Source organism: Maniola hyperantus, chromosome 3, assembly GCF_902806685.2.
Source record: "Maniola hyperantus chromosome 3, iAphHyp1.2, whole genome shotgun sequence".
NCBI lineage: Eukaryota > Metazoa > Arthropoda > Insecta > Lepidoptera > Nymphalidae > Maniola > Maniola hyperantus.
In genome coordinates, this window is record NC_048538.1 from 2,897,567 (window position 1) to 2,915,273 (window position 17,707).

Sequence of the window (17,707 nt, forward strand, 5' to 3'; positions counted from 1 at the left end):
TCGGAGTGAGAGAAAGACCGGGTGAGAGATATTATATGAAAAAAATACATAAAATAAATTGAAACTTTGTACAATGGCACTTGCGTAAAAATTTTTAATTGGCTCCCATCTTTTTGGTGATACATATTTAATTCTAGTTCGACGCTGATCGTTATTAAGCATTCAAGATGTTTGCCGGCGCCACGCCTATAATTTGAATCATATAATAACTTAGCACTAGCCTAGAAGAAACACTAACCTTGGGTGTGGAGGGTGCATCAGGGAAGGGGGGTGACACGTCTCTCGCATGCGCATGCTTTAGCGGCTTGTCGCGCTCCTCCTCCTCTCTCTCCACTCGGTCCCCAGAGGGCGCGGGCGACGCGGGGCGCGACTCTGATTCTGGAATAAGCCAAACAGGTCTTCTTAGTTATTAAAATCAAAAATACTCGAATCTTCCAAACTTATGGCAAGAAGCGTTAATGTTTTTTAAACCCAAACTAGTTATCGATCTATAAAAAACTTATGGCGATAAAAATTGGTCACAACGTCTTGGCTTTTTTAGCCAATTTTTTTTCCAAATTGTAGTTGTAATATGCTAAAAAAGGCAAATCGAATTCACTGATGCCGTCGCGTTGGGTCCCTTGCCTCCGTTAGCTCTCACTAACTACTTTAGCTCTCAGTCAAAATAGGCTATGGAACCGTGAAATCAAAGGAAAATAAGGGCTACCTGCGTCAATTGCAGGCATTTGATGCAAGTAACGTCGAAGCCTCGACATTTTGTTAGAAGGGCCGTAAGTGTCGTGAACTGGTCACAGTCACCACCGCTCAGTAATCCTGTTGAGGCTATTGATTGACCTCACTCCGATGACATTAATGCAACCATTGATGCCGAGTGCCGATGTGTCAGTTGACACCGTTGTGTCCATTAAGATCGTTGTAAACTAACAGATTATAAAAATAAACTCACCATCATCATCGTGCGCACCATTGGTGCCATTGCATTCACTGACGCCGTTGTGTCCGTTGACTCCATTCACTCCGTTGACACTGTGGACGCTCACTCCGTTGACGTTGGTGCAACCGTTAACGCCGTTGACCGACCCGACTCCGTTGACCCCGTTGACTGAGCCGTTGTGTCCGTTGACGCCGTTGTGTCCGTGGTGTCCGTTGACCCCGTTGAGGTCGTCGGACGTGTCGTCGTCGCTCGCGAGGTCGGTCGCGCCGAAGCCGACGCCGACGATGGCGGTCGGGATGTCTGACTCGTCTTTCAACCAGGGGTGCTCCAGGCACTCTTCCACTGTAAGACGACCCCTATGCACAGAAAAATATAAACTGATTAATGATTATTTATAATAAAATTTTTTTTTAAATCTAAGAAATTGTTAGACCAAAATGTTGCTAGAAATAACCATTGCAGAAATATAATCCATGATGCAGGCTTTTTGTCAATTTAACAAAATAGGATTCTTACAAAACATTGAAAATGCCTAAAAAGCATGCCTCCCCTAAAAATGATGCGAAGGTCAGTGAAAATCGCGACACCTGTCGGTAAATTACCAGATAGTTCTGTCACTATAAATTATAATAGCAAAGAGGAGGGACTTCAGTAAAACCTTGGATCGAAGAATAGAGAACAGCTGTTAAGAGCAGTTCACTTACTTGGGATCAACCACAAGGGTATCTCTGATGAACTGGATGGCACGTTGCGAGACTCCTCGGAAGAGGTCGCGCGGGAACGACAGCTGGCACTGCGCGATGTTCAGGTACGTCTCCTGCTTGGTGTCGCCCGCGAAGGGGGAGTACCCGCTGAGCAGCACGTAGGCCAGCACTCCCACCGACCAGATGTCCGCCGCTAGGGTGAGCGGCTCGTATGAGAGGATTTCTGGTGCTGTGAACAAAAATATAGTTTTACATGACTGCCCAAAAATGGATGCGCAATATTTTCATTGTTCATGTATGTATGTATGTACCTACGTGAGTTTTTTTGATTTCACCGCAACTTCTAAATGCCTTAGAGCTAGCGCGCACCACGATGCGGTGGGTTGCGGTGCGTTTTAAAATCCGCAAAAATTTGAATTTTAATCTATCAAAATCCGGTGCGGAATTAATCCCGCCGTGCGCGCACTTATATGTAGTTCTCACAGATTTTGCGGGGAAAAAAACGTACGGAAATTTACCGTGGTGCGCGCTAGCTCTAAACAGATTTGGATAGGTAAATGGAGTATCGTTAAAATCCTCACATCATCCCCAGTGACACTCCCTATAAATGTGAAAAAAATTCAATATTGTGGCTGTATGGCGCCATTTTTAAATGTGATTTTGGTTTGTTTTTTTGGCAGGGCAGTTGTTTTATTTTTTAATTAGGTACGCCTTGTTAGATAATACTATAACATTATTTACTATTTTATAAGTGATGATTAAAGTGTTCTTTAATCTGTTAAAGAACACTTTGATCATAACAAGCTGGTAAGTTTAGAGATTTCCTGAAATAAAAGGTCGGCACTTTTTTTGTTGACATTATAAAAAACAAGAATCATGATCACTAAGCCTAAAATGCATACAGGAAGCCATAACTGAAAACAAAACCGATTAATTTCTAAATTATTTTATTACGAACAAACTTCCTCCCACGCTAATTTCGCATCTATTAGCATAATCACAAACACAACCCATGTTAACAAATGTTTTATGCTCAATAAATAATGTCTGCTTTTACACCAGAACCGATTCTTATCCTACAACATTTACCACATAAGTCCAAGTTATGACTAGGCTACACAGTGCTAGCTGCTGTCCTTATAGCAGACAGTTACAGTACGCGGCCGAAAGTAATGAACATTGGCCTTTAGAACATTTCTTCTTTTTAAAGCGTTGTCTCTGTCAGTCATACCCATATGACGTTTTGTCGGCATCAACGACCGAGACGGTGCTCTACAAAACTGCTACTTCCTTCTAAAGATCGATGTTCATCACGTTTGGCGTACTGTACTGCCATCGACTCAAGCTCGACTCGCCGAAGTTAGAATTGTGAGGGATGTGAGGAAACTTACTAGCGAGTCTAAGCTAAGTAAAATAAAAATAAACGTAGTAACTTCTGTAGTATAATACCCGGCTGAGTTTGTTGTGGGCTCTATTCAAACCTGGGCGCGTTTGGAACCCTCGTAGCTTTAGTTTTAAGTTTGCGTAGTAATTATCACCACTGTATCTTACAAATCAAACAACTAACAATCGAAAAGAGTAATTTATTACCTATTTTGAATAAATCATTTGACTTTGACTTTGACTTTATTATACATTCTGCAAACTGTACGTAAAAGCAGTACAACGATAAATAATATAAATTGGTGGACGCAGACAGATCTCTATCACTGTAGCAATGCGATCTTTTAACATGAAATTAAATCTTAACGTTTAAACTATCTTGAGTTTTCCACTATAAATAATACGTGAGCTGAATCATCAATACATACACATAAAATTCAGGTACCAAGCATTTTCAAAATTTAATTTTCTTACATTTTAGGGCTGCTGGACCCTCCTATAATACGGTGGATTTAGAAACCTAAAATTTTGCATGTAGCTTGTAGTTTGCATGTTTGCACGTAAGACTCGTGCTAAAAAAATGATTTTTAGAAGTATCTAATGGGATCCTAAAACTACGAAGTCTACGAAATCAGCTAAGAATGAGCAAGTCCATCAACTTGAACTGTGTAACCAAGCCATAGGTGTATCTACATAACGTAACATTCAAACCATTACATACCATTATCTTGTATAATTTCCATGGCAGCCCAACCATAAAAATTATCTAAGTTATGGTCGAGGGAATGAAGAACAGAAGATGCAACTGAGTGCATCTTAATTATGCAATCTTAACGTATGTGGAAATATGGGATAGAAATAGTTCTTATTTACATCGAATACTAATATAAATTCTATGGTTGCTTACTAAGCTGTCTAATGTGTCTTATATCTATAATATAATTACATATGATTCCTTAAAGCTTTTAATAAGCTTTCTATGGGAACATTAGCTCGTAGTATCTACATTTACTTTAGATTCTATAGGAAAACTCAGTGCAGTTCAGTGGTAGGTTTACGTCACTATTCGAATACACTTTGTAAAAGATTATTTGAATTAAACACTTTTCTATTCTATTTAATCCTAAGCATTTTATTCCATCGCCGGCTCACTACAGAACATGGGTCTCCTCTCAGAGTGAGAAGGGTTTTGGCCATAGTCTACAACGCTGGCCATGTGCGGATTGGTAGAATTTACACACCTTTAGAACATTATGGAGAACTCTCAGACATGTAGGTTAAAGCAAGTGATTTTAATTTGCCGGGATCGAACCCCCGACCTTCGATTAGAAGGCGGACGTCCTAACGACTAGGCTATCACAGGTTATGATATTTAATTACTTAAAATACACATAACTCCAGTTAGAGGATGTTAGAGGAGGTAGAGGAGGAGGGCAATCAATTAAATAATTACATATAATTTGTGTTAGTTTAGATAAATAATTATAAAAAAATAGCCATAGGAACTCACCAACATAGTCTCTCGTGCCCAAGATTTCTCGAACGTGCGCACCAGGCTGTATCGCCCGACTGATCCCAAAGTCGCATATAAGTAGTTCCTCGCCCGCCGCAGACAGCAGCAGGTTCTGTGGCTTCAGGTCCAGGTGCGCCACCCTGCGCGCGTGCAGGTGTGCCAGCCCCTCCAGCACGTGGCGGAGCGCCCGGCGCGCCGCGCCCTCGGACAGCCTCTCCTCCTCGTCTAAGAGTCTCTGCAGTTCCCCTCCTGCACATAGCTCCAGCACTATGGCAACTTCTGAACGTGTTTCATATACCTGTAATTATAGAAAGGTAAACATAAGTAAGGTAAGGTATACATAATAAGATAGTAGATACCTGCCCAACAACAATCAATGTTGAGGCAACAAAAATCTGGTTGTGAGACATGAATATAGAAAAGCTGAGGACGAAGAGAAGATTCAGGAGCTTTGGGAGTTGGAACTCCAAGGAATTAATTAAAAATGAGTTACACGATTACAAAGTGTACACTATTAACTTACACTATTATAAAATGAAAGAGTGAGAGTGAGTTGAACATCAGAATGTTCTCAACAAAGAAATTATCAGCTGTTTAAACTACGCATAGAATCAAGGAACTTTACAGAACCCATCTAGAGTTGTTTCCGTAGGTCTACACGACAGAACTCCGTAGGTCTACACGACAGAACGCCGTAGGTCTACACGACAGAACGCCGTAGGTCTACACGACAGAACATAACATCGTTATATATTTTTCTGTTTGGACGACAATTTAAGTATGTGTCCAATTAATTATATGTGAGGCAGAGAGGCGTTAACAGTATTTTGCCATCCCAAGCGGTTTTAAACTACACCTAGGGGTATAGCTCAAAACCTCACTAGCTATTCACTCTTGACTTGAAGGTACCCATATTATAATTGGAGGGGAAAACTGAATGTGGAGGAGAATGTGTCTAATTCAACCCTATTTATTTTGGCGATTTCTTCCTTGCACAGCGTAGCAAAAAATCAACTCACCTCATGTAAACTGACGACCCGCGCGCTGTCAGCACAGAGGGCAAGCACGGCAACCTCGTGTTGGATCTCGCGCGTGGTGTCCGCCGCGCGTCTCCGTTTGCGGATGAACTTTGCTGCGTACTCCTCGCCGGAGACCAGGTGGCGGATCTTGCGGACTGATGCGAATTTGCCCCTACAAAGAACAAAACAAAAATTACTTATCAATTTCATGTCTTAATCATATCATCTTATCTTAACACTAAAAGACAAAGTTTGGAGATTAATTTTCAGATACCTACTACCTATCTGACTTACAAAAATGACTGACACTGGAATTCATAGTTAAGATAGGAGCTTCTTTAGTCGACCATTTAGGCGACATGTACGATAAATTCACCCTTCAGATACAATGCACTAAGGTAAAATATGACACATATCGTCCGAATATAGTCCCCTTAAGAAGCCCCTATCTTGCCTATGAATTCATGTGTTAGTTTATTTACACCCCAAAGTAAAATTGAACTTTACTAATTACTAATAAAAGCATCTGCGCATCACTACATATTTTCATCAACAGTGTAAGTTTTCTCAACAATTTTTTTTTGAATACCTGAATTTTGATTTATGTATTAGAACTTCTATATAATAACTAGAATCTGCTACAAATTGTTTGTAGGAGAAGACACGATAATACCCCCTTTCTAAGGTGTAAGTGGGTAATTTAGTTACAATGTAAGCTAGTGATACATATCATTAAGCCTTTGAAACAGGAAGAGCTACGGCTCAGACGCGTGTATCACTAGTGTTGACTGTTGTCTAATTATTCCAGCCAGGAAGAAGCCATTTGAATGTTGAATGACTGCTTTGCTCTCTTGGTCATCCAGCAACACGTCTCAAAGTTAACATGCAAACCTCTAAAGTATTGCACTCCTGAGTAGCTAAGGGTCGGGATGTTCACTTTGTTATCGCACAGAACATGTTGAAATGTTTCATTTTGGTATTTTTTCCAAGGGCGAGAACGTAAAAGGGTGGTAAATTACATTAACCACGGAACAGAAAAAACAGTGGAAGTGCTAAGTAGGCGTGGCACGCGTGCCACAATTAAGCGTAGTTACGTAAAACTGATCCCAGTCGCGTTCTAACATCGCGTGGAGTTGGTAGTCTCGCGACAAATTCATATTGCCCTAGCAATGTTACTGTTCCGTTTTGGAGTGTAAAAATGATAGTAGGAGAAAAAATCTTAAAAATGGAGGTGTTTCGTATCATCGGTAAGTACGATTTTCATTGTTTTCTATAAAATCTTAATTTATTTCAATTTACTAATATTTAATAGAACGGTTAGTCAAAATCAACCTTAAACAATTAAGATAAAGTTTATTTTGGATTGATTCTATTCCGAAAGTACTTCGCTCCGTGTTCGCTACTCAAATAGTGATGTGGCCCAGTAGAATATTGAATTTATCGATTGATATCGATACAAGGTTATAAATAAATAGTAACGCAATAATTATAATTTATTAATGAGTGAGACGTTGCATTGATCACTAAATAGACATCAGTAGTTCCTCTAACCTTCATTTAAAATATTTTTAGGTTTCCCAAAGATGCAAGCATCAAAGAGAAATGGATAGATGCAACGGGTAGAGATAATTGGATGCCAACCAAATCAAGCATGATATGCTCTGAACATTTTTTTAGAAGTCGATTTTATAATATCAAATAAAGGATATAGATATACGAAACCTACTGCGCTTCCATCAATGAAAATCGTTAAGTCTTTTAATCAAATAACCTTGTTTTATTTTATTACTTTCAGTAAGTATTGAAAATACTTGATATTATAATACAAAACAACACACCTCTTAGTTATATTTTTGTATGAAGATTGACTGACTAAATATCAAATTTAATTCATAAACACACTAATTAATTTTTCTCCTATTCATTTTTATATAGGTACTAGATGATGCCCGCGACTTCGTCCGCGTGGATTTAGGTTTTTAAAAATCCTGTGGGAACTTTTCAACTTCCTATGTCCTTTCCCGGGATGCAAGCTATCTCTGTACCAAATTTCATCAAAAACGGTTGATCGGTTGAGCCGTGAAAAGCTAGCAGACAGACAGACAGACAGACACACTTTCGCATTTATAATATTAGTACGGATTTATTCTCAAAATTTAATTTTGGTTTCAGCCACAAAATGATAAATGTGGTCACTCCAGGTTCTTCAAAAAGACAAAGTGATTCGGAGATTCCTGCGTCTAATCACGTTACCGATTTGATGAAGGCAATAGTCGAAAAATATATACATAAATGTTCGCATACACCATTTATTAAAATTAAAAATAAGACTTTCGAAACGCCAGTTTCTTAACAAATATGTTTTATTTCAAGGGCAATAAATAAAATTTATCTATTTTCATACGTTGCAGTATTTATTGTGCATACTTGTAAAAGGCATGCATACATACCAGCACTTTTATTCAATTTTATAATTACCTTTTTTAATTTTATTTTTGCGAATGAACAAAATAACGAGTATCTATCGATATCGATAGGTAATTCATTGAGCTACGTGGTGCAGCCTTAACTGAGGAGGAAAAAAAATCGACCGATCACGCAAATGTCAACCATATGTTTAAAGTAATTAAGTTTATAATTATAAAAAATTTTAATATCAATTTATTTATGTGAAGATGGAAACAAATAAACTATTAATAAACTTAAATCTAAAAAAAAAGAAAACAATATTAAATTAAAACTAAAATAAATTAAATTAAATCTAAAACCTCATCGAGACCACCGCAGCGAGGCATTGTACCCAAGATGCTGGCAGCATTACCCCTTTGGATGGCCAAACTAATTCTTTGGCCAAGGTAGCTGCCAGCTCTCGGGTCCCCGGTTGACTCGATAACTCTTTTCGCAATTTCTTCAAAAAGAGCTCGAGCCCCCGGGCCCCACGGCCCCAAGGTCTCCACACCAAAAGGCACGAATACGAAGCTCCCATCGAGGTTTTCATATTTGCGCCTTTTGGCCTGTTCGGCGCTGATGGCCGCTGCACCCGCCATAGAGGAGGTCGCCTGAATGTGGGATGCAGCTAAAGTGTCTACACAAGTTGCATCCCAAACAAGCGACCTGCCCATCTTCCACGGTACGAGCGTCATACCATCAGGTCTCTTGCCATCGCCACGTGCCAAACCAATAGGTTCTAGTACAGCTGGCACATGGGCGGTGGCAAGGGACCTCCGGATGATGTCGTTAAGGGTACTATGGCGGGAGAAGCGACCAGCGCTTCTCGAACAGGAGAGCCCATGGTGGCCGAAGGCGTCAACGCAGTCACCGCAGTGGCAACGGTGAGGCTGGTTTATTGTGGCGCCAAGCCTAAGACCAATCAAAACAGAAAGTGTCGTATGGTCTAACAGAGTGCCCAGGTTGGCAGAGGGAAGAGCATGTAGCCAGTAGCCGGACTCTTTTGCAGAGACAGCGAGAAGACGAGCACGGTCTTTTTTAGAATTTGCGTTTGCTAGTAAAGTGTCAAATGTCGTTTTGCAAATAATGTCGTCCCACTGTCTCTGGGAAGAAAGAGAAACCGGCACTTGGCTGGGACTATGCGTGGACCATTCATTTCTTGCCTCTGTTAAGCCAGACACCTCTATGGAACCCAAAGAATTGGATATAATCTTGCCATAGAGAGTGTGTGTACTGTAAACAGAGGAAAGAAATGCTGGCAGCGAAACACTAGAAATTTTGCGAATTCCCAGACCTCCATACCTGATTGGAAGAGAAGCCTGGGACCATGCTTGATTACTTATTGGACAATTTAGAATACTAGTGAGAATATTTTTAACAAAAGCATCTAAATTGTCCAATAAAGTATTAAATTTCCAAATTGGAGAACATCTTAGATATAGATATAATTTTGGAACAAATAAACAAAACCGCAATATTGTGAGAGCCATATGTGGATTAATTTCAAACAGACGGTGGGAGTTACTACTAAATTTTGAAATAGTATTTTCAACAAATTGAGGAACTGATGCATCTAGTACGGGAGCCCCTAGGAGACGAAGTGACTCATCATTTAAAATTTTAATACCAGGAGCCAACATATTGAATTTCTCTAAAATATCTAATTTAGAATCAGCCGAAAACGAATTTGGAACATATATTTCGCATTTATCAAAGTTTAGTTCTAGGCCAATAGATTCAAATTTTGATATAACACTGCTTAGATCGTCCAAAACTGTGTTCACTTCGCCACCTAAGGTCCCATCATCTAAATACCAAACATTGAATTTTGAATTTAGCGTCGAAATGATAGGATGGATAGCCAAACTAAAAACAGCTGGTCCAAGTGGATCCCCCTGCTGACAGCCCACAGCGGAGATCAGTAATTTTTTTTTATATACAAGTTTAGACGGATTCCGGTAGCATTGCGCTAAATATGGAAACAGCTGTGGAAATTTATTTTTAACTTCCGAGAGGAGGACACCACGATCTATTGAGTTAAATGCATTTTTAACATCAATTTTAAGGAGTACCTCCTCCCGGGAGCCAAGAAGGAACGTGCGAGCCGCATGAACAGCTGCCTCACATCCCCCTTTAACTCCAAAGCCTAATTGCACAGGAACAAATGTGGATGAAATTAGGGGTAAATTTTTTTTGCAGCAAATTTTAGAAACGACGCGCCGAATCGTCGAACCCACTGCTATGGGACGAATACCACCATCCTTTTTTTTGAGGGCACATAAATTGGCACCATATAAAGTTTCAACAATTTCTTGAGGTACTCGTCCAGATAGCATCAGGTTCACCAGATCAGTGATGGCTTTGAGGAGTGTACCGTCTGCGTCGATATTTGGACCACAAACCAAATCTTTGAAGTGTTGTGGGGACAAACCATCGAGCCCCGCAGCCGAACCACTCCTGAAAGCCAACAGAGCTCCCAGCACGTCGTTTGTAGTGGCCTGAAAAACCAAATCGTCACTGCTCGGTACGTCCGGAAAAGAAGAATTATGAGATGGGGATGGATGTTTGGAACGCAGTGCTTCCAGAGTCTCCGCCGTGTCAGGGGCAACAGTGTCACTAGAAAATAAAATACGAGCCGCTCCCTTAAGATCGCCATCATCTATTTTATTTTCAATTAATTTATTTAAAGTAACACTGTGTTTTAATGGAGGATGGGAAGGGGGAGGAAAGTTGCTGTAATTGTTGTCATTGGTGCAGTTATTTTTTATTTTTTGTGTAAGGGAGAGGCTCTGACCTTTGTCCACGTGTAGCGTACGATACGCGAACGTGAGCAAGAGTTCCCAGCTATGGCAGGTGTTATGACATAAAACATGTTGTATGGTTTTTTTAAGAGATGAGCAAACTGAATGACGTGAACCTCGTGGAATGCGTCTGATTATAGGGACTGAGTTTTTAAATGTGCTTAAAGATTCCCATAGGGGGGCAGCAGGTGAGTTGATTGGAATGGAGGAGAATGAAATGGGTGGTACCGATGATGGATCTAAGGTTTTATGTACTTTTCCTACATGAATTTTCAGGCCTTTGTGATTTTTGAAGAAACGAGGGTTGGAACACTGCTCACAGCGAACGCTATCTTGTGACATGTCACCCCGACTGTCTCATCCTGGCACAGTAGCTTGGCGCCACAACAAAGTAAAAATAACAATGATAATAAATAATACTTAACACAATAGAATTAGCAAAAAAAAAAAAAAAAACCTAAAACTAAAACATAATGCACTAAACAATAATATTCACACAAAAAATATCACAATATCTGAGAGTTGTATGATAAAATTTTATATCCGCAGTGGACACAATCAAATAAATAATGAATAAGGGTCGCTTTAGTAAATTGAGCTCAGCCAACTCCTTATCCTTTTTAGACTTCACATAGGTACTGTTTATAAAAGATTCCTCCAAATATGTTATTAATGACCATACGACCCGCACTTTTCATCGCGCGATCCTGAGGAATCGCAGTCACCAGGGATTGTTATTCTGTTTGTGTATTTTTATCTATATTCAAAAAACTTGAGAATTATCAATTTGCGTATAAAACTGGGTTCCCATAAGCACAGGAAATCCTTTCCAGGGAATAGTTTGGGGGCCAGGAATTATTATTGTTTATTATTTCTAATAGTTTATAATTGCTACTAATTAGAATACCGCCATCTATGGTCAAGTAGCGGAATTAATTGGACAATTGAATCTAGTGTGACGTGAGTGTGACTATAGCTCGTAAATACGTTCTTCCGCTAAAGCAAAATAAATCTTATTTCTAGAGCGTCAGGGTTTATTTCCAAATCTGTGACGTAGGCTAGTTTTGACTAAACTTAAACGACAAATCAAATGATTTGTTTCTTTGTAGTGCAATATATGACTATCGGTATATTTGTATGAGTTTGGCGACAGCGGTTCCTATAGTAATTTTGGTGAATTGCACTTCCACTGTTCTTTCTGTTCCGTGACATTAACGATTTAAAAGTACTTGTAAAAGCTTGTTTCAATAAAAATCTATTCAGAAGGGAAAAGCGCGAATCGTTACAGTTTCGCAAAAATATGTAATAATTACGATCGAGCGCTACGATCTAGTATGATATAGAATTTTTGCCATTTCATGGAGGAGGAAAATAAAAATAAGAATAAGTGAACTAACAAAACAATCTTTCGACGATGCGACATATTTAAAGAAATTGGAACAAGAACATATTATCAATAGCTCACGCACACTTCGATGTTACATCTATTTGTTGGTGGACCCAGCGGTCCTACACTTTGGCAAAGGGAAACCATCTCCCCTCTCGAGGGAAGCCGCGTTGCGTTTTGCTCTCGGACGTCATGCGAGAGGGCTATTACGACGACAAATGGCCCACTAATGGTCTTTTCATGAGATGTTTATCGCATTTAGCTTGTCGTCTTGACGAAATTGCCCAATTACAAACTCTTACACATTACCCGTCTGCAGTCTGCAGCAGGAAAAGACGCATTCATCAGAGGGCTGATAGGCTATACATCCTACATTCTTCAGTGAAATATTGCCACCGTTTATGTCAGTCACTGACAAATTAAACTACGGCTCTATCCCTGCGGTAGCTACCGGGTACGGTAGCTAGTCATTTTGTAAGGAGCTGAGTATAATTCTGTCCAAGAACATCCAGCGAGCTGCTGGATTTAGGTAGCGCAAAACCGTGGTGTGTGGAAATCAACCATAGTTGAATTGTGACCTATGTAAGTCCAACTAAGTAAGTCGAAAGAAACCTACCTAATTATTAAAAGAAACTGATTGTCGTAAAATAACGTCTCGTAAAATAATCTCTTATTTCTAGGCTTTAGACAATCTATGTTTTACTAAAGTCTCAACAGGATTAAATTCGCAAAATCAGAGGTTAAGTACCAACTCGCAGGGCCTGTAAAAGATCAATACAGCCAGTAACATGAAGCCCTGACAAAGGGAATTGGGTCAAACCAATGACTTATATGTATACTACATATAGTATAAATTCCTTCACCGTTAAGGAATGATGATAATATACAGTGATATTTAACTTCATAGAAATCATCGTGCATCATGACTCGTCAGGAAACTTGCATGCCAGAGTTCTCCATAATCTTGTCTGCCAATCCGCACTTAGCTAGCGTGGTGGACTATGGCCTAAACCCTTCTATTTTTGAATGCAAACCAGTGCCCAGTGCTAGGCACAGCGAAGGTTTCAGTTGATGATGATGATTAATATTTTTATAAAACACACACACGGCTTCACTCACGATAGTTTAAACGCTAAATAAAGATTTTTCTTTAAAAAAATCGTTTTTAAAAATGCGGAGTTTCTCAATTTGAAAAGTCGCACTATCAGCCCTCTCTCTCAAATCCTTAAATGGTGCAACATCTGAATATCATTACATGAATGAAATACGTATGTAGTTTTTTGCAATGAAAACGTATCGTATGACCAAAACCGTCGAATCTATAATGATCATAAAGCAGAGGAATCCTCGCCGGTTTTTGTGGGAATATCTTCATAAAGCGGTGTCATTCACCTTCCACAGAAAATAACAGTAAATCACGAAGTTAAATTTTTTGCCATCGAAACCTTACAATTGAGCTACACCAAGAGCAGGTCACAGATGCGTTCAGTGTATTTTTTAAATACATTTATAATCTTTGTAGAATGTTCATTCGATACGGTATTTGACAACTAGTCAAATCAGTAACTATTTATCAAACGTCAAAACGCGCGCTTAGTATGCGATATTTTATGAAATACCGGTGTGTGACGTCACAATCATTTGACGTGCTTTTTTTAGTTTAATCGATAATTTAAAATGGTTATTACAATTAAAACCAACAAATGACGTGGATTTTACGTATTTTAGAAGAGCCTCTTATTTAATAATCACTGAGAAATAATTTATTTTTGATGTAGCGTATTATTTACTGACAACTTATTGACAGTTTTCCATACTTATCTTTCACACAAAATATAAGAATTCAGGCAGGGTGCAGACAAATTAATTTTTTTTATTTAAAATTTAGGATTTGATTTGGTTAAAGCGCATCTTCAGAATATGAATATTGCTTGAACATTCAGTATGGAAAACCATGAAGATCAATACAAATCAAACACTCAGAAATAACTCAAGGCCGGCAATGCATTGGCGGTTCCTCTGGAACTGCAAATGTTCATAGGCGGCGGTAATCACTTAAAATTAAGTGACCCAGCTGCTCGTTTGCTCGCCATTTTTACTGACAGACAGGGTTACATCATAGAGACAAATGCTGTCTTTATAACTCTTCCATTCCCCCTAAGCATTTTAAGCTCATATGCCACTGACGTTTTGACTTTTGTGTTATGCCAAAGTAAAAATAATATAAAGCCGAGTTTGGCTTTCAAGAAAGATGCCGTGCTTCACTTTTCCAGTGTACATTACCGCCTTACACTTACAATGATTAAATACTTTAAGAATGATTCACCAGCTCTCAATCTACAAACCAAAATTAAACTTCATTTAAACTGTGGAGATATAATCCTCAAGCGATCTCTGGTTGCGAACGTTTAAACGAAGTTAAAGTAAAAACTGGTGCAGATGATATGCCCGCAAGTACTGGGGTACGTGCGGCAGCGGGAGGGGGCAGATTTTCGGCGAAAAGGGCGCACCTGCCGCGGCAGCTGGCCGCCTGGCCGAAAAAATTCCGAAAATACGAGGCCGACGAGACAGCCGTTTGATTTGAAACAACTTTGAACTGAACGGATTGCTTAAGTAGACATCTTGCAGCTGTTGCTGCGGAGTTAACTTCACTTGTGCTATAATTTAGAATAACCTGAAGTATACTCAACGGTTTGTAAATGGAATTAAATCCTAACTGACCAAAGTTCCTGTTGAATTATTTTGTTCATATGCAATTATTTTGTTAAATTAAATGCAGGGAACATTAGCCATGTACATAAATAGATACTTAGAGTAAGGAGGAACACATTTACAGTGATCGTAAACAAGTTAGTCCAATCTGAATAAGCGATCTATTCTGCGATTAATATTGTCAGCACATTACAGCTGCTCTGCACCTCTTTTTCAGTTCTCTTTTTTACTCTTTAATTTTTTATGCAGCCTCCAACCCCAAACCTATTATAATTAACTAAGTGGTGCAACGCTGCGACGGCGTGGTGACAGTCTCCCGCTTCTTTAACACTTCTATATTTATTCTGATTTCTGCGGCGCAAATTCACCAAGTGGTCATAGACGCATAATGCGCTCAATGCAATTGGCCGCAACCATTATTTATGGTCGGCCGTCAGTTGTATGAATATGCGAGCATTCGATAAAAGTATCATTTTTCCATATTGTAGGGACGACTCACTGCCGGTTACTTGACTGAATGACGAACATGGATGCTTTTATACTGATCGACTGAGTTTCTGTAGGCCGACGATACGATATAATTATGGGTCTCTACAACAATAAATACGTGAAAATGTAATAATTAATATTGTTACCTTTTCAGAACCAATCCGCTAAATCAATTTTAAATTGAATTTGGTAGTGAGATAGTTTGCATCCCGACATACCTAGGCTACCTTATGTTCCGGAAAATCAAAAAGTTCAAGGCGATTCAAAGGGGTTTTTTTAATAACCATAAATCCACGCGGCAGCCGTGGTTTTCAGCTAGTAATATAATATTTGGGTTATCTATCTAAATAATAGACCTATATCCTATTTATCGAACTATTTAAGTGCATTTTTCTGAGTACAAAACGAATTACAATCCAAAAAAAATGGAAATCTCAAGACAGTTTAAGCCCATTATGCCCAAATTAAATTTTAAGTGTATTTTTCTAAGCACAAAACGAATTACAATCAAAAAAAAATTAAAATCTCAAGATTGTTTAAGCCCATAATGCCCAAATTAAATTTTCACTTTGTCGACGAACTCCCGACTCGAAATGAGAGCGCGTACCGTAATCAATCATCGTTGATCGTTCCGATGGTGGGATGAAAGTGGAACCAGACACGCCTCGTCCGTCATTGCCAAGGACGCGTCACTTGGCGGTCATCGGTCCGGTTGCGCAACCTTGGCCAACCGTAGCAACGTACTTGAACAGTGATCTTTTGGACGTTAGAAGGTTTTCGTATAGGGCTATCGGCTATCGCAAACGTAATCAATCAGTTGATCGTTCGGCAAAAGTGGAATGAAAGTGGAACCAGACACGCCTCGTCCGTCATTGCCAAGGACGCGTCACTTGGCGGCCATCGGTCCGGTTGCGCAACCTTGGCCAACCGTGGCAGAGTGCTTGAATAGTGAAGTTTTGGACGTTAGAAGATATAGGGCTATCGCAAACGAAAAGAGTCGGTATCTAAACCGTGATCGTTCGGTGTTGGTGGAACCAGACATGCCTCGTCCGTCATTGCCAAGGACGTGTCACTGTTGCAGCGTGCTGGAAGAGCACGGAGAATTACAATGAATTTTTGGACGTTAGAAGTTATAGGGTTATCGCAGACGAAAAGAATCGATATCTACACTACACTGATAGTTCGGCTGGATGTAGAGATGAAAGTGGAACCAGCCGCGTTCGTCATAACGTCTAATGGCGGTCATCAGTCCGGTTGCGCAACCTTGACCATGTGTTGCAGCGCGTTTGAAAAGTGAACTTTTAGACGTTCACGTTAAAAGGTTTTTTTTAATTTAAAGCTTTTTTTTCAAATTATAGCCTAACGTTTGGCTGCAATCAGACCTGCTGGCCTTCTGATAGATTTGAATAAGAAGCAGATCTAATTTTCGTGATTTGCCACGCATTATTCTATTTTAAACATAATGACTATAAAAAATTAAGTAAGGTAGATACACGCTGATTTTATAGTCGAATAAACTTCGTTTACAATATAATTGTGTTAACATCGCATAACCACGAAGCTAACTCATATTTTATTACATTATGAAGCGATCATTCTTTTTAAAGGACCATATAGGGGAAGTCATAAAACTTATCTTTATTCATCCTCAGATGGCCATTACTTCTATTGGACCATCCTCGCAATTGAAATTGAACTCAAAAACAAAAGCAATAAAACTCATTGCTCTACGCCCAACTACATTTACTGCAGACCACAATAATATTTGCAGTGCAAATAAATTAATAAAACGTATACCCTTGTCACAATAACTTATGAAAGCTTTATTTAGAAACAATAAATATACGATAGTAGATAGTACGATATAGTTCCAAATGGTGACCAAATTGATGGCTGGTAGTTTAGAATGCAAATTGTGCGGAATCAACGACTTTACAAGGGCATACTGTCATTAGCACAGAGTAATTACACAGCAGAGTGTTGGTACGTGATTTGCACAGAAACGCCATCTACGGTTTCATACAGGATTGTTATTTAATGCGTAGGTTGCTACTTTGATAACATAATAATCATTGAATGATGTTGATGACTGTGTTTAAAGCTAGGTAGAGTTAACATGAATGTAAAATAAAATGTACCTACCAGCTTTATTAACAACATACATGTTTTTTTAAATCACTGTTGAAATATTAAATGTGTATTTAATTAACTTGGACAAAAACTGCTATTGAAGTTTCAAAACATACCTACTTATTAAGATGTAGCTTCAAACTTGAAAATAAAAAGTTTTGAAAAGTTCTTACAAAGCTATTTTTCT

At 39.1% G+C, this 17,707-nt stretch overlaps 1 protein-coding gene, 1 long non-coding RNA gene and 1 pseudogene across 3 annotated transcripts in view; 1 reads left to right on the forward strand and 2 right to left on the reverse strand.

The window, feature by feature from the left end:
• The window catches only part of LOC117996685 (uncharacterized), an 83,299-nt pseudogene extending 79,992 nt beyond the window's left edge, over positions 1 to 3,307 (reverse strand).
• Positions 1 to 17,707, reverse strand: part of Drak (Death-associated protein kinase related) — a 312,359-nt gene that overhangs the window by 6,957 nt on the left and 287,695 nt on the right. The window contains exons 2-6 of the mRNA XM_034984461.2: positions 5,554 to 5,725; positions 4,532 to 4,832; positions 1,639 to 1,867; positions 947 to 1,290; positions 239 to 378 (exon numbers count right to left, since the gene is read on the reverse strand). Of these exons, the coding sequence (XP_034840352.1) occupies positions 239 to 378; positions 947 to 1,290; positions 1,639 to 1,867; positions 4,532 to 4,832; positions 5,554 to 5,725 (1,186 nt within the window). The remainder of the gene's footprint in view (positions 1 to 238; positions 379 to 946; positions 1,291 to 1,638; positions 1,868 to 4,531; positions 4,833 to 5,553; positions 5,726 to 17,707) is intronic.
• Positions 6,586 to 7,956, forward strand: LOC138404769 (uncharacterized). Of its 2 annotated transcripts, XR_011238568.1 has the most exons (3): positions 6,586 to 6,800; positions 7,126 to 7,347; positions 7,726 to 7,956. It is a non-coding gene; the product is annotated as an uncharacterized lncRNA (long non-coding RNA). The 2 variants fall into 2 exon arrangements; XR_011238567.1 differs by having other exon boundaries at positions 7,126 to 7,956.